The sequence below is a fragment of the Punica granatum genome, chromosome 2, assembly GCF_007655135.1.
Source record: "Punica granatum isolate Tunisia-2019 chromosome 2, ASM765513v2, whole genome shotgun sequence".
Classification (NCBI taxonomy): Eukaryota; Viridiplantae; Streptophyta; class Magnoliopsida; order Myrtales; family Lythraceae; genus Punica; species Punica granatum.
The window spans coordinates 29,191,870-29,215,539 of record NC_045128.1 but is presented as its reverse complement, the minus strand read 5'-3'; the positions used below and the strand labels follow the sequence as shown (position 1 = coordinate 29,215,539).

Below are 23,670 nucleotides of genomic sequence, written 5' to 3'. Positions count from 1 at the left end.
TGGCAAAATCTTTTGTGATTTCAATTATGGGTCCTTTCTATTATATGAGTTATTTTATACAAATTTTGGGTGGTTATACTTTGAGGTTTCTTGTAAAAGGATTACTTGAAAAGGTGTACGGTCTTTTTCCAACATAAATGTTTTATTGAAGATTTAATGAGAATCAATGCGTACAAAATAAAAATACAAAAATGTGGTACGCCTCAGAAACCTGATTGGTTTATTATATTAGGTAAAATAAGTACAATGCTGTTGCGTTCGTTTCATTGTTGATACATCCTTTTGGAGAACCCAAAACGTATCGGATCTCCTTGAAATAATGGAGCTTGTTATATTCCTCCTTACACTTTTTTAATTAAATATCCTTGAAATTTTTAAACAAATTAATTCTCAACTTCATAAAAGATCGAATCCCTTAACTTCTCTTTCTCTTTCTCATTTAATTACACCATCAATAATTTATATATAAAAGTTGCAGAGCGAGATGTGACGAATCCATTTTGATAATGCTTAGTTCTCTAAATTATCTTGATGCTTTCATTATTTTAGTGTTATTGGATTTATGATAATTATATGTTATATTGAAAATCGTCAACTGTAATTACCAATTAATTTCTTAAAAAGTTAACAGTTTGTATAATATATTAAATAAGATGAGTATCATATAAATTACACTTCATTACTTTTCTTAAGCACTTGCGCCTTGCAAGGGCTTGTATCTAGTTATTGTAATTGCCAATCATCCATTGTTAACCTTAGAACAAACTCTCTTTAGGAGTCCAAGCATGAATTAACTTAAAAAACTTTAGTTAGATGAATATTGACGAAAGATCAAACTGAGTTTTCACTACGAACGAAGCCTTTTCTACATCAACTCAATTTAATTGTGTTATATGGGCTTTGGCTCCCCATTTTCACGCAAAAAAGAAATTTAATTGCATTATGCTTTGAAACAAATCGGATTAAAAATTTATGTAGAGCGCACACGATTTTTGCGCCATTAATATTAAAATGTACTAGCATCAATTAAATAGATTGAAAAGCGATAAAAGAAATATAGGGGACCAACATCAGGTTATAAATTGTCAGGGCCAGGCACCAAAGCAAAAGATCAATCAAATATCCAAAGATTCAGCAATTAAAAAACAGCGGAGAAAAATGAAAGAGAGTAAACAAAAAAATACGATATTGATTTGTTAATGGTAATTCGGCACCTTTTTCCTTAAATAAGTTTCATATGTGAGTGTAACCAATTTTTTTTTATATGTGAGTCTTATTAATGAAGAAAATTTACAATTGAAAAAATTTTACTCACATATGTGAGCCTTACATACGACTCGAATATGAATTAGTCGATATTCACTAAGCTTTTGGATATCAAGTGATGCACACCTACAAAAGAGATATATATATATATATATATATAATCTAATTTAAAAGCAGATTTTAATATGAGAGTGTTATTAAATTTTCATTAGATTTATACGGATCTGGGCCCATATCCACTTAAAAGTTCAAGCTTATAAGTGGTGATACTCAAATCATATATTAACCCATTGATTTTCATTTTATTTTCCGATGTGAGATTTATCCCATTTTACTCTTCAACACCCGCCTTCACGTGCAACGTGTGGTCTATTTCTACCGACACGTTATCACATGCCCTTAAACACCTGCTCTCAATAATTGACCTCGAGCCGGGCTCGTCTTCCGTGCTTGGGCGAGAGGGGACTAACACGAGGCACACTTTGGCTGCACTCAACATTGGGTTGGCTTAATGTGAGCCCACGTGGGCATGCAAAAGCATAACCCACTCTGATACCATATTAAATTTTTATTAGGTTTATACGGACTTGGGCCCCTAAGTGTTTAGGGTTAGGAGGCTCCTAAAAAGTGAGTTTTTAAGGATCCTCCAAAAAAGAACAAGATTCTTGTTATTTAGCAAGGAAATTGTTATTCAATAAAAGTTTTGTTGTATTCAAAATAACAAATTTTTTATAAAATAGTAAGTTTTTTATTATTTAACATGTATCTTATTATATTAAAAAAATAATAAGTTTCTTTTTTTTGAATAAAATAATGAGTTTCTTGTTAAATAACAAGTGTCTTGCTATTTCACAAGTTTCTTATTATTTCGTTACTGACATTATCCCGACATATGATGACGTGACACTCTTTGATTGGTCATTGCAATTAACCCCTTTAAGGAGCCTCCTGAAGGAAGTGAATTCCTTTTAATATATCAGTGATCTCACCAAAATAAGTAATAAAATTAGGATCAAAGATGGTGTAGCGTAATGACGTACGTCTTTGTCTGGTCCAAGAGGTACTGAGTTTGATACTCAATGTAGGACTTTTAGTACCCCTTTACTAACTATTAGGATTTCTTTTCATCGTACTAGAACCACATATCTCCTTATACCGAAAAGTATCAAAAATGGAATTTTTCATAGAAAAGAGATGTCTTACCACCTACACTTTCCTTATTTTCTCTTAATATAATCTAAAGTTCCGCTAGACGTAACCAAAGAAACAAAGGTTCGTAAAGGGATAGAGGTGTTTGACCAATTAAGATGGTGTGGCCAATGATACTGAGCTTTGTTCACCCACCACCGCCTTCGGTGCTCATCACGGCTACGGCGGTGATCAGCTTGGTGGGGTTGGCCAATGCGGGTCTGTCGGAGGTACGGGGGAGCCATTTGAAGTACTCCAAGTTCTGGAACATCAACTCTCCAGTGAAAGAGGCCCGGGTTTCAAGCCGGATCGGCATGCTGGTGATCTACATGCCAGCCCCCCTCTTTGCAGTCATGTCCTTCAGCTTCTTCATCTTCCCTGCTGGCGACAACAGCCTCCGCTTCCTCCTCCTCAGAGCCGCTCTTACCCTCCATTTCTTAAAAAGGGTTCTTGAGGTTACAATACATGAATAATCTTCCCTTAATTAGACTAACTTTTTTTTTTTGTGAGAACACAGATGTCTCAACTTATTGGCTGAGACATCCCGCCATTCGCATGTCGGCTTGGTCCTGGCCACCAAATGCATACTAAACTAAGATTTTCTTTCCTTATGATCGTTGTTGTTGCCATTGTTCAGGTTTTGTTCGTCCACAAGTTCAGCGGTTTAACGGCCGTGGACTCCATGTGCCTCATCTCCCTCATCTACTTCATCTTCACCGCGTCCTCAATCTACACCCAGTATCTTTCCCTCTACCTCCCCGAGCCCGGGATCGACCTGACCTATCCGGGGTCGTGCTCTTCCTGATTGGATTAGCTGGCAACTTTTACCACCACCTCATCCTGTCCAGACTGCGGGGCGCACGAGGCGAGAAGGAGTGGAAAATCCCGGAGGGCGGGTTCTTCAGCTTGGTTACATGCCCTCATTACCTCTTTGAAATCATAGATTTCATCGGGCTATCCTTCATCTCTCAGACGATTTACTGCACTGCATTCACTCTTGGCTCAACCATTTACTTGATGGGAAGGAGTTATGCGACCAGGAGATGGTACCCCTCCAAGTTTGAGGATTTCCCTAGACGTGTCAAGGCCCTTTTCCCTTTTATTTTCTAATATAATTCCACGCTCCAAAAAAAAAATCGATAAATAATATGCGATGATTGTCTGTGTTGTTTCCTAGTCGTCTATTGATTTTTCACATTTTCTGATATCGTGTCCCTCTGACTGTTAAATAATGATCTGCGTGAAGGTTAATTAGCAAACGAAAGAATGGACTGACTCTTTTACATAATGATCGACCTTTGAAGAAGAAACAAAATCATGGGCCCTCTCCTAGTAAATATGAAGTCCTGAATGATTAATTTCTGACATGCGTGAATAGATAAATGGTTATTAGCAGAGTCAATCTATTTATATTTAAGAGCTAAATGCATTTTGCCCCCCCTAACCTATGCAGTGAGTTTGAGTTTGTCCCCTAACCTTCAAATTTTTGCGAAGTACCCACCGACCTTACAAGAAAATAAGCAGGATGCCCCCTTAATCAAATTCCGATCAAAATTCCGGCCGAAAGATGCACATGTCGCTCACATGTCATATTAAGTATGGTAAAATCGTTAATTGATTACCTACAACTATAAGAAAACGAAAAGAACAATTGAATTTGGGAATTAGGGCACAATCCTCCTCCACCTGATGCCTTCTCATATCCTTGCAGATTGAGGAATGTCAAATTGGAAAAGAAAAGAAATAATCCATTCTTTTTCTTTTTATCTCTATCAAAAAGAAAAATTAGAAATCTCATAAATTACTTCAGTTATGGACTCCACCATTTTGACAAATATATGATGTGATCAACATATTGGAATTAAATTTTGCGTTGCGAGAGCAATATTTTACTGTACTGGAAATACTCGTAGACAATGGAGTGTTTACACCTAAGGATAATTTACTTGACCAAATAAAAATTTAGCTGCAAATGGTTGATCTCACACTTGGAGTGTTTTTGCTACTTTTTAGCAACAATACCTCTGATTGTCATAGGCGTGGAACCATAATTTATTGTTCCCCACTCTGCAAGGATATGAGAAGGCAGCGGGGGAAGGAAGATCATGCCCTAATTTCAAATTTCAATTGTTTTTTTTCATTTTCTTTTAATTGTAGGAAATCAATTAACGATTTTACCATTTTTAAAATTACATGGAAGTGTCATGTGTCATCTTTTACTGGAATTTTGAACGGAAATTGGTTGAGGGGATACCTTGCATATTTTCCAATAAGGTCGGTGGGTACTCCGCAAAAAGTTGAAGGTTAAGGGGTAAATCCAAACTTACCTCATAAGTTGGGAGGCAAAGTGCACTTAACTCTATATTTAATATAAGCCAACAAAAGATGTGTTCGTTAAATTACAGAAATCGACGAGAACATAAAACAGTAGGTACGACCGATAGGGGGTGTCATTAGCGATTCAAACGGCATTTTGCGGGTCACGAGATCAATTATTATTATTATTATAGTATTTTTCCCTATTATGTGGATGAAGAGATTGACATAAACTATAACTGTATTCCTTTTTTGTGCATAATAAAGATTCTCCATGTCCCTATTTTAAAAAAGAGATCCATTACTATATTAATTTAATCGTGAAATTATTATTGCCGATTTTGCTAACAATTTGATAAATAATTTATTCCCCATGCCAATCTTCAAATCAATCATAAATTTGGCTTTGCCGGCCCTAAGACCGCTCGGCAGAGATCGTAAACGATGCCGAAACTCACGTGCTAGCGAAGTCTGTCAGTCTCCAATTTTTTTTTTTATGTACCTTGATATTCGGTAACCCAACGGACTCCGACTTATCCAGTTCGAAAGGGGTCGGTCCACTTTGGATAAAATTCTCCTAATCAAGGATTTTCTCTATCCACAAGATTCGAACTCCTGACTTTACTTAAAGAAAATAAGTGTCGAACCACTTGAACCAATCTTTATTGGTTATTTTTTTTTATTTTATAATTGTATTTTTTTTTCAAAATACATATATCAAACCAGTAGGCAGCAGCAGCACCAGACGTGCTACTAGTGTTTAATATAAAAAGAAGGGGGAAAAAAGGTAAATACAGACCTATATAAGTGTCTTATCAACCCACTAATTACCATACTTATGGTAAAATTTCCGAGAGTGAGAGAGAGAGGGGCTGTTTCACTTTTATCTGTTAAGATGGCGTGGCTGGCAATGCTGAGCTTCGCGTACCCGCCACCGCAGTCGGTGTTCATCACGGTGTTGACAGTGTTCAGCACGGTGGGGACGGCTAATGCGGGTCTGTCAGAGTTGAGGGGGACGCACCTGAAGTACTCCAAGTTCTGGAGCATCAACTCTCCAGCGAGGGAGGCGCGGCTTCAAAGCCGGACAGGCATGCTCATTATCTACATGCCGGCCATCCTCCTTGGAGCCGCATCCTTCTGGGTCTTTCCCGTCGGCAATAGCAAGGACCTCCGCTTCCTCATCCTCAGAGCCGCTCTTACCCTCCATTTCTTAAAGAGGGTTCTTGAGGTAAACTCAATGATTTCTAACTTAACTAAAATTGAGCTCCAGCTAGTGGATTTTAACCGATTGCAATATTATCATCAGAGGCACCTCATGACGTGGACCAAATCGATATTTAAGTCGGATTAGTTTTAATCAATAAGTTAAAAGACACGCAGTTGCACCGATTAGAAAAAAGAATCAATGATTTTTGTAGCCCTTCTTAAGTTTCCTTCATTCTGATTATTGCCCGCCATTTTTTCAGGTTCTGTTCGTCCACAAGTTCAGCGGTTTAATGGCCGTGGGCTCCATGTCCGACATCTCCCTAAGCTACTTCGTCTTCACCGCAATCTCCATCTACATCCAGTACTTATCCCGAGACCTCCCCAAGCCCAGGATCGACCTGACCTATCACGGGGTCGTGCTCTTCCTGACTGGGATGGCGGGCAACTTCTACCACCATCTTGTCCTGTCCAGGCTGCGGAAGTCGCAAGGTGAGAAGGAGTATAAAATCCCAAGTGGGGGGCTATTCGATTTGGTTACGTGCCCACATTACCTCTTCGAGATCATTGATTTTGTCGGACTTTCCTTCATCTCTCAGACGATTTACGTCTTTGCCTTCACTTGTGCCACAATCATTTACTTGATGGCAAGGAGCTGTGTAACTAGGAGATGGTACCTTTCCAAGTTTGAGGATTTCCCTAGACGTGTCAAGGCCCTTGTCCCTTTTATTTTCTAATCACATTCCAAAAGGGGGAACAGATAAATAATATATGTGATTGTATGTATGTTTTATTTTATAAGTGGTAATTTTTTTTCGGTGACAACGGAAATTTATAGGCTTTATTAATTTATAATTATTAATTAACTATCCGTCTTTGTAATATTCGTGTCGTTCAATATTCAGGATCAAGTTACCGATAGGGGGACTGTCTAAAACACGATACCTCATGGAAAATGTAGCAAAGTCCGTCCATGAATTAACTGATCCAACTGTCGGCTTGGCGTTAGACATTAGCATCCATTGGTCTAATGTCAACCGATGTGTATATATTTTAAATTATCACTTTGTTGGCATGACCAATTTTTACATTTTTATACTCCATATATATTAATGCACATGCACCTGAAAAACATTTTTATTAAAAAACAGAACGGAATGAAATGACTGCAACAGAAAGAAATGTAATCGTATTACGAGAGAAAATTAAAAATTTTAGATAAATATTGAATAAATGACGTGATATAAATTAAATTAATAGATTTTCAACCTACTTCAGACTTATATTTATCAGTATGTTATTCTAAAACCCAAAAATAGTCCGAAGGGCAAAGTACCTCGGCTCTATAGTTTGAGGAAGACTAAGATAATTTCCCTGAAAAAGCGTTATTCTATAAAATGACCATCGGTTCAAACTTTCAAAAGTGCAAAAAAATGAAAAAAAAAGAGTAAAAATAATGAAAATTCGATTATGTTTCGTTCCGTAATTCGTTTTTATCAAACACAAACTTAATTATAAAAAAAGTGATCATGTGTTCTTTTTTTTTTTTTTTTATAAATGACCACATGTAATACATGCATTTATATTAGAAGTTGTATTAAATGGTGTCTGGCTGGTGTGATCAGTACGAAATCTATAACATTTACGGGGGTTGAAAAATCGATGAGTAGCTCGTGGAAAACGATAACTGGTTTTAGTTGATCTACCCATTAATATTTACTGCCTCTAGCTCAAAACACTATATGTACATTGCTTATAAACTCCGGTCAGAATAACATTAGTCAAAATATTGAAATTGTGGTGGAACAAAAGGGGGGGAAAAAAAAAAGAAATCATTGGAATGATGAGTTACATGAAATTTGTGTGTGTGCATATATGTATTGATGGGGCAGGAAGTTTTTCGAGATATATGTCATCGAGGTCGCCTTTCCGATTCCAACCGCTGTTGCAGGACTCAAGGAAAGGATAGCAGGCCAGTGCTTGGAACCCTCCTTCTATGCTCAAGTTAGATGTGTATTTGCGTGCTGAGGGTTACCTAAGAGGCTGAGACTGATGCTTTATTTAGCCGTTGATGTAATTTGATGTGGCAGGGTTAACGGGTTTGGATTGGGAACAGCAGAGGTGGACGTTGGGCTCTGGTAAGGGCCCAAAGGCCTTCTTCATGGGCCAAGATGTTTCGGCCCAAGTACCATTATGTGGGCCGGAGCCCAGTACTCAATCTCACGTACATATGTTGGGTGAGGTGAACATGAACTATCAAATGCTTTTATTATCTAACACTGGAAATCCCCTAATTTGAACTAATTTACCTTCCTATTCCCCTTACGACCTCGTCCACACTCGATCCAAATGCCTGATCGGTCCTTACTACCGTTCAACATGGGGGGCGTTGACTAGTGCCGATCCAATTTGTCCTCATGAATGATATTCGATTGTTAATTTTCCTGTTTAACACGTAAGGAGCACGTACTTTCACTTTTTGATAAAAGCAATTGATTTTCATTCATTATTTGTGAATTGTTGTAGAGCTTGATAATTTAGGCCCCATGCCATTCTTTAAATCGGTCATTCATTGACACTTGAGACTCGTTCATAATATGATACTATGTTGGGCTGTCATATAAACTTTATCTTGCGAACAACTCCTAGACCAACCTATTACGATGCTTCTATAGTCATAAGGTACCCGTTTGCTTATAAGAGCAATGGATATATAAGATAGAAGATTAAAGATTGGCAAATACCAATGCTCCCAAAAAAAAAAAAAGGCTAGTATCAATAATACGTGGACGAATCTCAGCCTAAAAACTGTTTGAGGCCACCAAAACAAAAGAGACATAATCCGTACACATTCAAGGAAAAAAACAAAAACACTAACATTGATGTCTTCCCTTCTCTTCAGTACGAGGTTTCTGAGAGACAGAGTGGTGTTTTATTAAAAAATATGGTGTGGCCGGCAATCCTTCGCTTGGCGTACCCGCCACCACCGTCGGTGTTCATCACGGCGATCACAGTGATTGGCGGGGTGGGGCTAGCCAACGGGGGTCTGTCCGAGATAAGGGGAACCCACATGAAGTACTCCAAGTTTTGGAACGTCCACTCTCCGGTGAGGGAGGCCCGGGTCACAAGCCGGACTGGGATGCTTGCGGTCTACATGCCCGCATTCGTCGCCGGAGCTGCATCCTTCTGGATCTTCCCCGCCGGCGAGGGTCTCCGCTTCCTACTCCTCAGAGCCGCTCTCACCCTCCATTTCTTAAAGAGGGTTCTTGAGGTAATTAACAACCCATAATTAAACTTCACTGAGACTACGGTCACTGATCTCCGGAAGAGCCACAGAAAATTGGATTATGATCCGCAACGATTAACAGATCTGATTATCTCAGTCCATTCCTAAGGTAAAAAAAAAAAAAATTAATAACAATGATTTATGCCCGTCATTTTCAGGTTCTGTTCGTCCACAAGTTCAGCGGTTTTATGGCCGTTGACTCCATGTGCGTCGTCTCTCTGAGCTACTTCTTCTTTACCGTCAACTCGATCTACATCCTGTACCTGTCCCGGCACTTCCCCGAGCCCAGCATTGACCTGACATATCCCGGGCTCGCACTTTTCCTGATCGGTGTAGCAGGCAACTTCTACCACCACCTCATCCTCTCCAGGCTGCGGAGTGCCGGAGGCAACAAGGAGTACAAAATCCCGCAGGGCGGGCTCTTCAGCTTGGTCACGTGCCCACATTACCTCTTCGAGATCATCGATTTCGTCGGGCTTTCCTTCATCTCTCAGACGATTTACGGCTTTGTCATAACTCTTGGCACAATCATTTACTTGATAGAAAGGAGTTATGCAACTAGGAGATGGTACCTTTCCAAGTTTGATGATTTTCCTAGACATGTCAAGGCCCTTTTCCCCTTTGTTTTCTAATAACCATACGTTCAAAATCAATGACATTTGTCTGGCTTCTGTTCCAATTGCCTACTTACTTTTTCATCCTTCTAACATGATGTCCTTATAATTCCACGTAGTTCAATTCAAATGAAGCGACTTCAACATCAATTGGCATCTGTACCAGAAGTTCGAGTTTTTTGCTCAACTTCCTACCACGGATTCAAATATGTTAAAATTAAACAAACAAAATGTCGTACCATATCTGACAACTTTTCTGATACTATTCTTTTGAGGAATTAATCTGGTTTAAATGCATTAGGAAACTAGACCAAACTCATTGACCCGATATAGTATAACCGAGATGGAACTCGAGTTATCTCGAGTTTTTGCTCAACTTTGTATTTCAGAGGTTTGAATAGAGTTACCTCTAAGCGCTTTTATCGGTTTCCCAAGACATCGTTGAAAGGAGTAGATTACGTATCGGGTCTCCTACAAGAATAATTACAAGCCGCACCGGCGATGGATTCTCACTACGTGTTGAGCAAGAATCAAACACGTTCCTCAGTACAAGTAATTTATCAATGGCACCCGAGACTAGCTGCTAAGTACAGAGTCTAAAATGGTGGAGGAAAGTACTCTTGTGAAGAAGTGAGTAAAGCCAAGCCCTTTGTATCTGTTTCGATGGCTTAGTCCTTCGCTTCTGGAGTTTTTTCCTATTTTAAATCCAGAACTTTGAGTTTACTGTCCCAATGAGGTGCAATTATCTTCGGGTTATATGTGGCCGCTTATTATAATTTATGCTAAGTTCGTCGCACATGTCGTTACGGTTCCATGGTTGCTTTAGCTCTTTTCTTTGAATGTCACAGAGCAAACTCTTAAGTACAAGTTCTTTGAGTTGCAACAGGAATTTCACCTCTAGTGTTTCTGGTGTATTAGGAAAGCTTCCTGGAATATCTGTTCGGATGGTTTAGAAGCTTCACGCTGAAGCTGCAGCGGCTTTTCGGAAGCAGATCTTAGGACAAATAAGGAGATACTAACATTATGGAACGTTTCAATGGTCCTGCGAATCTCATGATAATCTCCGATCTCGACTTCACTATGGTAATATTGCTACTCCTTTCTGTTCCTCTTAATTTTTTCATTCCTCAGTATTGGTCTTTCGTGATACTAAGACTCCGGTGCCCCATAATGTTGCATGCAGGTAGATCACGATGACCCAGAGAACTTGTCCCTTCTTAGATTTTAATGCATTGTGGGAAGCTTACTACCGCGGCTATTCCCTCCTTGTCTACTCCACCGGAAGATCCCCTACAATTTACAAGCAGTCGAGGAAGGAAAAGCCCCTGATATCCCCTGACATTACTATTATGTCCGTGGGAACCGAGATTATGTATGGAGAATCAATGACCCCAGATGATGACTGGGAGCGGTATCTGAATCAGAAGTGGGACCCGAATATTGTTGTCGAAGAAACCGCAAGGTTCCCCCAGCTTACCTCCTGAGTCTGTATCCTTACTAGGTTGGCACTGCATTTTCTTTTTCCCATTCGAGCGTTCATCATCCTTGATATACACTATTCGTGCATCTTCTGACTAGCCTAAGCATTTAGGAAAATTGATCCCTTTAACATGTTTCAGAGCACGAGTCCTAGTTTCCATACTCGATAACATCTGTTTTGGTTGACATGTCTCGATTCATGTTATTTTAAAAGTTCCGCCTGTGTTTGCACATGAGTGTTTAGACCATGAGTGATATATAACTTGGCGGTTGCAGTCCTATACCGGCACGGCGGTTCGTAAAATGCACAGGTGGTCGCTCCAGTTTATTTGTAGATTTTAGGTTTATTTCTCTCTTATGCTGGAAACTTGAATGCTGTTATATGTCCACTTCAGTCGGAGACGGAGCAACGTCCTCGCAAGGACAGCTTTTTTGTGGAGAAAGATAATGCCTCCAAAGTGATTGCAGGTCTCTCGGAACGTCTAGTTAAACGAGGGGTAAGTCTGTTAGTTTAAGACCATCTGTGTCTCATCTTATTTTCGGTCTCTTTGATTTCCCATTAGCTTGATGAGCAGTTAGATGTGAAAATAATAGGGTTAATAACAAATATATATATTTATATTTATATATATAAACTTTTCACATTTTAACAATTTTAGTACAAACTTTTTTTTTAACCTAAAAATGCACAAATTTCCGATTTAATAATAATCCTAGCACGATGTCAAATTTTTCATTATTTTGAACGGAAATTGTTGACGTGCAGATCGAGTGGGGTCGCCGGCACCCTTTGTGGTTGTCGGCGACCCCAAACGAGGGGGTGGTGGTCGGCAACAAGGCCTCCACCGCCGGCCACCGCCCCTCCTCCCCGATTTTGTTTTTGTTTTTTGTTTTTCCTTTTTTAATTTCTTTTTAAAATTTTTGAAATAATTTTAATATTAAAAAATATGGTGGGTTCCACTCGACCTACACGTCAGTAATTTCCGTCCAAATTAATTGAAAATCTGATGTCATGCTAGAATTGTTATCAAATCGAAAGTTCGTATATTCTTAGGTTAAGGAAAAAAATTCGTGCTACAATTGTTAAAATGTGAAAAGTTTATACTTTTTTTTATTAATCCAAACTAATATACAACAGTGGAGTGGCTTTGGACGTTCTGCCTCGTGCCGCAGAGAAAGGGCAGGCTTTGGCTTATTTACTGGGAAAATTCGAAGCTAAGAAAAGTTTGCCTTTGAGGACTCTCGTTTGCGGTGTCTCGGGAAATGATGCTAAACTTGTTCACTGTGCCTTCAATATATGGTGTGACGGTTTGTAGGAGTAGAATTATTGAAAATTTCTCTATTTCCATATCATATTTGAGCTGCGAAAGATAGAACATGTATTTTCTAGGATTTACTGTGTCATCGTTCCGGTCTGTTATAGTTCTTGATTATGATTATAAGCCAGATATTTCAGGTAATTTTCATTCTAATAGAGCTATAAGCAACAAATTCCAGAAATAAGCTCTCTGACTCTTTGACAACTTACCTTTCTCAATTGAATGCAGTTTTATAGACCGAAATATGATTATCGGAGATGTATCACTATCTACTAACGTTCTGTTAATTGGGACGATTTATTGAACTTTCGTTCATAATGAACAGATTTCACATCCAAGATCCAAATTTAAAAGTCCACCTCAGTTCACGAGGAATTTGCTTCGAGAAAATCTACCATTGAGAGCTTCAAATATGCATAGTAAATGGCATTAGAATAGTTAGAACTGTAACAGTATCAAAGTCTGACAAATCTTACTACCTGATGATCTAAATGACCCATGAACAATAAATGGTACTGCCTGATGATCTAAACGACCCGTGAACAATAATTGGTGTGTCTTCGTACTGAATAATGAGTGGAAAAATGGGTCTAGGCTAGAGCTATGGCCATCATTCTCATGATCCTAGAAACCTACATTATATCTTCCTCTTCTATTTCTTGCACCTGACCTGGGGGCTCCAAAGAAATCATCACCGATCAGCTGTAGCCTGGGAATGGGATCAAAGAAGGTTATGGAAGGAAGACACTAGTTCGATGAACATATCAGAAAAGTGATTTCTTTTCTGTTATTAAAGAAACGAACATCGATGATACCTGCAAAATATGCGGCGATCAGGAGGCACAAAGCAATCATGAGTGTACATGGTCTCATGCCAACACCATCTGAGGTTGCCCTGTAAAAGAGACAGCCAAAGCTTGTCGAAAATCAAAATGTCCATTGATGTTACAAACAAGCATATAAACCACTAACGCAGCTTTTCCAGTACTAATTTTCAAAATGCTTCAGCAAATATGACTAGTACCAAATATTGATTCGACAAAACTTGCCAGACTACCTGACAAAGAGAACAAAGAGAACATGCATTTATCCAAACAGATGAGCAAAGTTTGGCACGAAAAGAATAAGACAGACTCATAATGGATTCTCCATATATGGACGAAGATCATTTCTTAATAATGATCCCCCTCCATGGCCCTTTCCATTTTCCTGAAACCAAATGTGGTGTCGGATATGTATGGGGAGTTAGTTGATTACCTTGCCACAAGGCCGGGAACCGACTCGGTCTTAAGCCCAAAATCGAAAGGGAAAAGAGGGTCATAGTGTGAATCCCCGACATGCATTGGGAGTTGATCTACAGACTTAAACCAAGTCCTCGGGAGCCTCCCAGTAAACCCATAATCACCAAAGAGGACATCTGCCACTCCTTGGCCTTCGGTTCCTGGGAGCCATGCAGCTACAAGCGCGTCGATTGAGGACATGTAGGGCTCAATCACAATGGGTCGTCCTGAGACAACAATCACTGCACACTTCACAGCCCCGCAGACGTTGGTTATGGTGGTGGGCCCAGGATCAGCCATCGTGAGGGTCGTGCTGTCCCCTCCTGTCTCGGCATAAGGGTGCTCGCCCACCACCACAATGGAGTAGGCAAAGTTGTTGGACTTGATGGATTCAAGATCAGGGTTCTCTCGGTAGACGATCTCAGTGCTGGAATCAACTGTGGAGGTTATGGCATTGAGGATGGTGGTTCCTATTCATCATTAAACGAAAGGGACTCAATCAATACACACACAAACACACACACATATATATGATCATCAAAAGCAGTAATTCTACGTGAAATTTAAGAATGTATATATGAAAAAAAAAATCCAACAAGTTTAGCCAATTCTAATACGCACTATGTGGAGAGAAAGTCTAAGTTTTAGATTTGTAATGATATTAATGAAAATGCGAGAAGATAGTTTCCCAATTTTTATTTTCTCACTTCAAATTGAGGTGCAAGGGAAATATTAACACCCTACTTATGGTGTACTGCATTCAAAACTATTGGAACGTAAGTATGAGTTCTTGAAAATTATTGTGCTTTTTCAATGCACTTCTGTTGCCAGATGAACATCATAGAACCAATCAGTCCTTAACCCCTAGTTTCCCATTCAAGCCTTTGCTAGTCCAAAAATCAAAATGTAGGATCCAGTCTGTGAAATTGTCATCCTCAGAAAGAAAAAAAATTACCCCTTGTAGCATTGTTCCCGCTGAACCCTTGCCAGTTAATCGTCCACCCACCACACTGATACCCCAAGTTATCAGCATGGCTTCCTGCAACTAAGATCTTCGAAGCCTTCTTAGGAAGCGGCAGTAATGGGCTCGTTTCATTCTTCCCATTCTTCAACAGCACAAGAGACTTCCTCACGGCTTCCCTAGCCAAGTTTCTATGTTCCTGAAAATTTAAGAGCCTCGATTAAGTTAAGATTTTCTTTCATAGTCTTTAGCATCACAAAGAACATGACACCCTTTAGTGATTAAGACTTCTCATATGCAAGTGCACCTGACTGCCGAGTTGATTGACCAGGCTAAGATCGGCCAAAGGGTTTTCAAACAGACCCATTGTGAACTTAACGAGCAGAATTCTCTCCACGGCATCATCAATTCTCTCCATGGGGATAACGTTGGCCTTCACGAGATTAGTGAGATCATTTATAAATTCCGTGAAGTTGAACGGGACCATGACCTGACAAAGACATTAAAGCACCGATATTGTATGTGCAAAAGATTGATGTCAGCTATGGCAATTTCAATCTTCAAAATAATTGCCAGGAAAAAGAAGCTGATTTAAACAAATTCAAGTGGCAAGGAAGAAACTAACCATGTCGATTCCAGCAAGAATCCCAGCTTGGACAGAGTATGTATAATTTTCATGTGGAGGTGAAGTGATCCTATCAATGCCTTGCCAATCTGAGATTACAAAGCCCTAACAGATAGATCGAATACATCGAGGAGTTTAGCACTTTAAGGGGTAATGAAGGTTCAGTGAGTAATTTCAAGCATACAACAGTAAGCCATTCAAAGGAAATAACATATGAAATTCTAATTGAGTAGAATTTACGGTAGTGAAAAAGAAGTCTAACAGATAACCATCAAAGAGAAGGTCACATATTGAATATTAATGGGGATAGATCTATGTATACTAAGCTGTAGTGAAGATCAATAGAGAACACAAGAGAGTCGCTTGATTGGAAAACGATCAAAGGCAGGTCTATACAAAATCATGAGAAACCAGAGAGGTCTATTATGCCTTCTGCTATTGAACGAAGCCAACCTCGGCCGTGAACATCCCTCACAAGCATGTGGACGCAGATAAATTTGGACCCCTTCAAGAAGCTCATATAAGTTGTGACACCATCTTAAGGCAACGGAAGTCTAACCTAAGTTGTGCCACCATGCCTCAGCTGGCTCCTTTAACCCCTAGCTTCTAGGCATATGATCAACAATACCACAGAAACTGAAATAATGAAAAAGGATTGCCGGTGGCTGACCTTGAATTTGAGGGTGTTTTTAAGTAAACCAGTAACTAGGTCACGATTCGCGTGCATCTTCTCCCCATTCCAGCTAGAGTAAGAAACCATCACCGTGGAGACACCCTTAATGATGGCATCAGAGTAGGCAGGTGTATGGATGCTCAGTAGTCCATGCAAGTCAACAACAGTGTTGTTCTCATTAATCCCATTTGTCGTTCCACCGTCCCCGACAAAATGTTTAGCACAAGCAGCAACTTTGTTCCTGCAAGGAAACAACAAAGAAAATCAAGAATACAGTGTGGGAAGAAAAAAAAAGTTCATCATTATGCCTGAGAACAAATCGAGATTTCATTATCATGACGGGACTTTGCCTGTAAAAAGACTTCCTTTCAACAACGATCTTATCAATTACTTTCATAGACAAAGTCTTAGGGGCTAGTCTAACGGCAGGTGTTACCTGAGACGTAAAGGGAGGTGTTGACCTCATGTCTTTTTCGGTCAGAGTGTTGACCTCATATCTAAATAAAAGCAAAAACTAGGACACTAATGCAATACCACCGATAAAGTTCATAGTAGTATCTCCAGATATTGCTTTCTGAAGATACTGATATAAAAACATAAAAGGAAAATGAACAACTACATTGGTAAAAGCACTGATCGCTCAACAAGAACAGCCATCATTTGGTTCTGTAGAGTCCATACTTGCCAACATATGGGCTTCCCTTGCGATAGTCATAGGGAACATCTCCTTGTAGACCGGGTATAATCTCTGTCATTTGCTGCACGATTTTCTCATCCTCACTGTAACTCTCATAACACCTACCCCACCTAGGATCTCTACACACCTACAAAAGACACAGAATAGAACATCATCGGATTTGTAACTCAAAAACTTATCAGATAGTTTGTTCTTCTGAAAATAAAAAGTACGCATAAAGGAAGTTACCGCAATGCATGGTGCAAAGACATAAGGGATCCCCGTGGCTCTGACTTCAAGGGCTGTGGCAGCACCGATCTTCTTCACCAACTCTGGGTCCCTGTTTCATATAGGTATTTATTTACTAGGTGATTTCGAATCCAGTAAATTATTTCTAATGAGATGAGGCAACTTTGCACGAGAAAAATTTTGCCACAAAAATAAGTTGATTTAGGCATCTACTTAACAATGCTCCTAGCAAACAGAGCATTCAGACGTCTACTTAATATTCTATAAAACACATATAATTTAGATTCAGCTGCAGAATTTACTCTTCACGATAAAGAAATTGAGAATTCGGTGCCTGTAGCAAATAATCTATTATAAATTTACACTTGCCTGGTGGCCCCTAGCCCAACATTGTGTGGGAAAATAGTGGCATTATAAACATTATTGTGCCCGTGAACAGCATCAATCCCGTACATCATTGGTATCCCCAAACGGCTGGCCAAAGCTCCCTTCTGAAACTCGTTTATCATGTCAATCCAATCTGATGCACTTGCCTCTGGAAGCGGAGTGCTCCCACCACCACTGAGTACACTCCCTGTGCCACATTTAGCAACTACGTATGACTTCACCTGTATGAATTTCAACAAGGGGGGCATGTAACCAATCTACAAAATTTACCAATCGAGTATGTTCGCATTATGTCAACGGTCGCCACAGACCGATCTATTTGAGTCATCTGGCCGATCTTCTCATCCAGTGTCATCCTGCTCAAGAGATCCTTGACTCGCACATTCACAGGTTGGTTTGGGTCTTTGAACTTGACATTCTCAGCTAACCCCGGTACTACAGCTGCTACAAGCCACCAAATCCACAGCATTCCAAATGTTTGACGAAATGCCCCCATCATTTTGGCTGAAGCCCTCAATTTCAACTGTACAAACACAAGAACAACATCACAACTTAAGAGCTGGTGTGTATTTGGATAAAGAGAGAGGTGGTGGTTGTGACCCAAATGAGGAAATGGAATCAACTCAGGCACAAAGTATCATTTTCTGACAAATTAACAGCAGAAAGCAGCAAACATCTAGCCACTCATATTATACTTCCTCAGCATATCTATAACTACTACTCACCCAGAAAAGAGTGAAGCACAGTTACAGGAGTTGTTCTATTTCATCAAACAATGAAATTTATCCAACTATTACTGGCTCAGATACTCTTGCACTTGCTCAGTGTATCTGAAACAAATTGCTCAGCAAAGCAATATGGTCTAAGAACTTTCATGGGTCATTCTCAAATTCTTCACCCCACTGCAGATTAGCAGCGAAAGGATCAAACTTTACCCAACTTGAGGAAAAAAAAGAGAGAGAGTGTGAAAGGATTTAAGTTGAAGAAATTCCTTCCTTTCCTGAGTTTTGTCAGTAAGCAAGCAACCATTAAACAAATGTTGCTTTCCGACATTTCTTGATTATAGAATAGACATTCATAGGGAAAAATAAAGAGAGAGAGAGAGAGAGAGAGAGAGAGAGAGAGAGAGGATATTACAAGGAAAAAGAGTTCCACCCACCAGAGATAGAAAGATGCTTTAGTTGATTGCGACTGGTTACAGCCCAAGTAAGAAAAAGTGGGATCCCTTTGCCTTTACAGAGAGGAGTGGAAAAGGGAGCAGTGGGGTGAAGTGGGAGGAAGAGAAGCTCAGCTCAGCCCAACAACCATGGTGATTCAGAGCGGTGGTGGTAGGGGGTGGAGTGGTGGTTACTTAAGTAGAGGAGGGAACAGGGAAGAAAGGCTTCTCCTTTTCCTAGGAAACCGTGCGAACGTGGTACTGCCGCTGCGTACCGCCAGCCAGATTATTTTTTTTTGTGCGTCTTTTACCATTTTAGACTCATTTTTCAAATTAATTTCTCAAAATAAACGCCGCCAAAAGATATTTCTCAATCTAGCTTTCTGGGAATGATTCTATTTTCAAATTAGGCCTAACATTTAACTCATATAAGAAGGGATCATAAGCGCCAAATTTAGCAACCACTATTCCGATCAAGATTGTTGGTGTACGAACCCAAATGTTGACTCTCGTCGAGGCCTGCATGCACGCTTTTGGATCACGCGGCTTGGGAGTGTCCACATTCCCGGAAATACGTGACGGACACACGTGAGAAAGAGTCGTCACTACCTGTTTACAACCCGAAAGTCAAGTGCCAGTGAGTTGTCCGGGTTTAGGAGTATGGAACACCTAGTTTTGCTAAGGCAATAGTTTGTGCGGAACAGGAAAATCCGAGTTCGAGGGTTCACATTACGTGCGGGTCTATATCCCGCACGCCCTTTCGATACTCTGGTTTGCTAGGCTTGCTATTTTATTTCATTTACCGCGTGAATTAGGCTGCATTCAGTTTGCACGTTTTGACATTGAAAATTCGGTGAACCAAACGACGTCGGTTGAAAAGCCGAGAGAGAAGTAGACTTGTATGTCGGGGAATCAATTCACAATCTTGCGTTACTGTTTATCAAACCGTGATGGTCGAATTCCTGCGTGAACTGGAACCGCGATATCTTGGGTTTACTCTTGTCTGGGCAAGCACTGGATCGATTCGATTGATTTGACTCTCGGACTATTCGCTCACCGACTGAGATTCTTACAGAATGAATGTACAAAATAAATCCTTACAATACTCTCAAAAAAATAATATATACACATTACAAATGATCGAATCTCAATTAGTTTGCGTCCGATTATTATTCCGCTCCGACTCGCCGTGAGTTCAGGGAAAAACCAAAAACTGAAATTCAAATGCCCTATCAGTGATGGGCCGTTGGACCCCGTGACTGATGGTTAGGGCGTTGAACCCTAAGTGCAATGCATCATATAGGTCGGGCTCGACTCGCATGGACAAACAAGAGCAGAAAATTAACGAACAACATGCAAATTGCAGATAATGTGTTTGTTATTGCTAAGTTTACGTGGATTAACAAGTTATTAACCCATGGGTATTTTGCAAGAAAATGTCATATGCTAAACAAATAATCGTGTAAAACGTTTTGCATTCGGCTTTGCTTTGAAAACTTGACAGATATAGTCAAATTTCGTGTGTGTGGATTGCTTTTACAGTTGTTATATATTGTGACACTGAAATTCCACTGAATTAGCCAAACTCGTGTTTTGATTCAATATTTGGAATCTATAATTTCACCTAACCATTATCTAGTGTTTGGTTAGGTCGAGTGAAAGGTTAATTAGTATTTTGCATGTTTTGTGATAGAGATAACCGTTCTAGTTACCTGAATCTACGATAGGATGAAAGAAACTCATCAGTGGATAAGAAAAGGCTTTGCAGATGAATCTGCACCTGAACATGTAGCCTATTCTTATCATGATACCGTAGTGTTTCTGTCAAACTAACCCTAGAGGTGTTGCTGAATTGTGAAAAGACGATTATGCCCTTTATTTGAAAATTGTTTTCAAAAAAGGGAAACATCACAGTTCGGGTCATCTCGTCCTGTAGCCGATGTCGACAACTTCCCTAGATCTTCCAAGGCTATGCAAGAGCCCCGAAAAAGCCAAAGAACATGTCGATCTAACCGGAAGTGATCTAAAAAAATTTTCTGTATCCTAACCTGAGTTACCTGAAATCAGGTAAAAACACAAGTTGAGACACACAAGTCCTTTCTAGATGTCCATGCTACATCGGACCGCACGTTTCGGGATTTTGAAATAAACAAGTTTTGAAAATGACACTAACATCATTTGACAACTCATCGACGCGTTATCAGTTAATTGTCAATTCATGCAAAACTTATCAATGCCAAGTGAATTTAATCATGTGAGCGTCCCGATTAACCCGTTCGTGAAATTAATGCTTAAGGATTATTACCGAATGCATTAATTGTGAAAACGATTCGTGATTCGACGACTAAGACGGGTCAAGAAAGACCGAGGATAATTCGGTCAAAATGACCAAAAACACCCTCGGGTCCTAATAGGCCCGAAAGAGTCACCAAATTGGGAATCCATGCATATTGTTTAAGAAACAAAGTTTTAAAGGCGTTTTAATGCGGGATTTGCGATGATATTGAAATTGCAATTTGCATAAAATCCGATAATGGACTTAAAAGGGGAAGGGGAAGCCTCATGGGACTAGAATAAGTCCATGAGGCTCTCAGCCTCTTCTCTTTAGAGAAAGGTGAGGGGTCTCATGGCCTAAATCGAGTTCCATGAGATTTCCACATCTCGTTTCCAATCATTTCTCGTATGCTCAAACAACAAACACGATAAATAACACGTATTTTGACAAAAGTCAGTATTGCTATGATTTGATCACACATTTAAACATGCAAACATGTACAAACATGTTATTTAAGAAATCAATAAAACAATACCGACTTCATGGATGCGAGAAAACACAATGAAACTCGGGAATCAACTTGGATCGGGAGAATAAGACCAATCATAACCCAAAAAAAAGCAAAAGAGCATTCAGTCACTCCATTTGGAGGTAAACCCGAGAGCTCTCTTGCTTTTCCCGAGTCGGGATGGTCTTCTTAGCTACGATACAACCATTTCCCGACATGCTAGCACGTAAATCAAGGATAACCATGCATGATATAACATGAAAAAACATAAAAATATAAACTTGCAAGTTAAACATGCTTAATGCACCTTATTCTTCCATAAACATGCAAAAAATGTAAAGAGCCCTAACTCCTCTAAGTTGGGAATGTTATACCTAGCCTTGAGATACGAGGAAAGAGTCGGGGAAGAGTTTAAAAGTCGGGTGACTCGGTTGGACCCTTGGAAGGATGCTCGGGTGCATGTACAGCGTGTTCGGGCGAGCTGGGGCGTGCGGCAGGACGTACGCTGGCGTGCGCGGGCGAGGCAGGGGCACGAGCAAGCGAGAGGGAGCGCGGGCAGGCGCGAGCGAGCAGGCAAGCACGAGGGCAGGTGAGCACGGGCGGACGTGCGAGAGCAACCAAACGTGTTGGACGTCTAGAGGTCGTGGATGTGGACATGCATGTGCATGCATGCAAGCATGCAAACGAACGTCAAATGTGCAAGGGAGGTGCTGGAGCGCGTGCGGGCACAGGCGTGCACGGACAGACGTGCGGACGGGTGTTTGGAGCAGCGAGCTTGCGCAGGCTTGCTCGCGGCTGAGCGTCTGGATCGTGCAACTAAGCACGGACCCGACTTAAAACGATAATTTAAAGACTTCAAATTAAAATTATGAGCTCAGAAATGAACTCCATGAGTCCAAAACATGTGGGTTATGGACTTTGGGAAATTTTGGATTTAAGTCGGGGTATTGATCACCGGTTTCCGACTTAAGTCTTAAGTGTTTTGGGCTTGGTTTCGGTTTCTAGAGAGGAAAGCATGTTGCTGAATGCTTGGGAAGTTGAGAGCATTTGCTAGAGAGATCGCAAGAGGCAAAAAGTGATTAACTTAATCACTCTTGAGCAATATTTAGGCAAGGCTAATGGACAATTAAGCAAACAAAGCACACTTATCCACTTGATTAGTAAAAGTCGGTTTTGCTAATGAGGATGGGGATGAATATGAGCCAAGTATCTTGATGAAGATGAGCCAAAATGCATTAATGGACTTGGATGTGAAGTTGGAGTACAATCTTGGAAGACTTGGGTGTGTTTGTTTTGGGAATAATGTTCAACTCAACTCAACTCAACTCCACTTATCTTCAATTCAACATCACAATTATTATTTTTTTTATTTTTTAAATATTTTTAACCATTCAATTCAATTTTTAATATTAAATTCTCTCAACTATTCATTACTTTTTCACAATTCAACAACACAATCATTACTTAATCATTATTTTCTCTCAATTATTTATTACTTTTTCACATTTTTTCTCATAATTCAACAATACAATCATTACAAACCAATTAAAATCAAAACTCAACTCAACTCTCAATCCAAACGCACTCTTAGATATTTTTGGGGCAAGTGTGCAAGAGAGCAAGGAGAGGGCGGCGATGGCAAGTTGCGGCTGCCCTTGGGCAGCCCATGGGTCCCACGACCCATGAGGAAAAACCGGAAGAAAGCTTGGGTCTCGATTAGTCGCATATTCGAAGCTCGTGGTTCAAATTGAACGTCAAATTGTTGATATACGCGAGAAAATGGATTTACTGAGACCAAGATTGGCACTTTTCGTGGGAAAATGCCTCGGGTCCATACGAGGCTCAGAAGCCGGTTTTGCTCATTTCAGGTGACCAGAGCGAAGTTAACCGCTTCTGACAGCATATCTTGTATCTGCATCCCACGTTGGTCATTTTGACATAAATTGTCAGACAACGTGAACAATTGACCCTTAAGCCGGTAATGCAAATGTGGGGCCGGAGACGTCCTAGGAGTCCGAAACTGGATTTCTCAAATTACTTTCTGAGTTGCTTGGGTGATCCGGAGATCACTGTGATATCTCTTTGTCGAGATTAGACCTCTAAGGATTTAAAAAATGCATCTGAGACCTTTAAAGAACTGCTCGGGAGGCCTAGATGAGTTGTGTAATTTAGTCTGACGATCCCACATGGAGCCTTGGAATGGCTAGCA

The 23,670-nt window shown here is 40.1% G+C and overlaps 3 protein-coding genes and 2 pseudogenes across 5 annotated transcripts; 4 read left to right on the top strand and 1 right to left on the bottom strand.

The window, feature by feature from the left end:
• The first annotated feature begins 2,573 nt into the window (after window positions 1–2,573).
• On the top strand, window positions 2,574–3,638 carry LOC116197545 (annotated as a pseudogene).
• A 1,934-nt stretch (window positions 3,639–5,572) lies between these two features.
• On the top strand, window positions 5,573–6,790 carry LOC116197512 (3-oxo-5-alpha-steroid 4-dehydrogenase 1-like). The gene is made up of 2 exons (XM_031527678.1): window positions 5,573–5,998; window positions 6,237–6,790. Exons 1-2 carry the CDS (start codon window positions 5,609–5,611, stop codon window positions 6,708–6,710), a joined length of 864 nt encoding a protein of 287 aa, XP_031383538.1. The 5' UTR covers window positions 5,573–5,608; the 3' UTR covers window positions 6,711–6,790.
• A 2,050-nt stretch (window positions 6,791–8,840) lies between these two features.
• LOC116195942 (very-long-chain enoyl-CoA reductase-like) lies at window positions 8,841–9,972 on the top strand. The gene is made up of 2 exons (XM_031525381.1): window positions 8,841–9,244; window positions 9,418–9,972. Exons 1-2 carry the CDS (start codon window positions 8,918–8,920, stop codon window positions 9,889–9,891), a joined length of 801 nt encoding a protein of 266 aa, XP_031381241.1. The 5' UTR covers window positions 8,841–8,917; the 3' UTR covers window positions 9,892–9,972.
• Window positions 9,973–10,115: 143 nt separating this feature from the next.
• On the top strand, window positions 10,116–12,881 carry LOC116195943 (annotated as a pseudogene).
• Window positions 12,882–13,068: 187 nt separating this feature from the next.
• On the bottom strand, window positions 13,069–18,856 carry LOC116195940 (beta-glucosidase BoGH3B-like). Of its 3 annotated transcripts, none has more exons than XM_031525380.1 (12): window positions 18,660–18,856; window positions 17,793–18,045; window positions 17,505–17,709; window positions 17,136–17,226; window positions 16,892–17,034; window positions 16,208–16,451; window positions 15,538–15,642; window positions 15,220–15,402; window positions 14,907–15,111; window positions 13,929–14,421; window positions 13,487–13,566; window positions 13,069–13,380 (listed from the first exon to the last, which is right to left on the bottom strand). In XM_031525380.1, exons 2-12 carry the CDS (start codon window positions 18,019–18,021, stop codon window positions 13,370–13,372), a joined length of 1,989 nt encoding a protein of 662 aa, XP_031381240.1. In that variant the 5' UTR covers window positions 18,022–18,045; window positions 18,660–18,856; the 3' UTR covers window positions 13,069–13,369. The 3 variants fall into 3 exon arrangements, with proteins under 3 accessions (XP_031381240.1, XP_031381239.1, XP_031381238.1); XM_031525379.1 differs by having other exon boundaries at window positions 18,682–18,856; XM_031525378.1 differs by lacking the exon at window positions 18,660–18,856 and adding an exon at window positions 18,248–18,608.
• Between the last annotated feature and the right edge of the window lie 4,814 nt (window positions 18,857–23,670).

Excerpts from the sequence above, each read along its gene's own strand:
- LOC116197512 (XM_031527678.1), top strand. The coding sequence starts at position 5,609 with ATGGTAAAATTTCCGAGAGTGAGAGAGAGAGGGGCTGTTTCACTTTTA. Across the intron at positions 5,999-6,236 it reads TCTTAAAGAGGGTTCTTGAG|GTTCTGTTCGTCCACAAGTT; the intron begins GTAAACTCAATG and ends CCATTTTTTCAG.
- LOC116195942 (XM_031525381.1), top strand. The coding sequence starts at position 8,918 with ATGGTGTGGCCGGCAATCCTTCGCTTGGCGTACCCGCCACCACCGTCG. Across the intron at positions 9,245-9,417 it reads TCTTAAAGAGGGTTCTTGAG|GTTCTGTTCGTCCACAAGTT; the intron begins GTAATTAACAAC and ends CGTCATTTTCAG.
- LOC116195940 (XM_031525380.1), bottom strand. The coding sequence starts at position 18,021 with ATGATGGGGGCATTTCGTCAAACATTTGGAATGCTGTGGATTTGGTGG. Across the intron at positions 17,035-17,135 it reads TCTTTGCACCATGCATTGCG|GTGTGTAGAGATCCTAGGTG; the intron begins GTAACTTCCTTT and ends TGTCTTTTGTAG. Across the intron at positions 16,452-16,891 it reads GGAAGCCCATATGTTGGCAA|GAACAAAGTTGCTGCTTGTG; the intron begins GTATGGACTCTA and ends GTTTCCTTGCAG.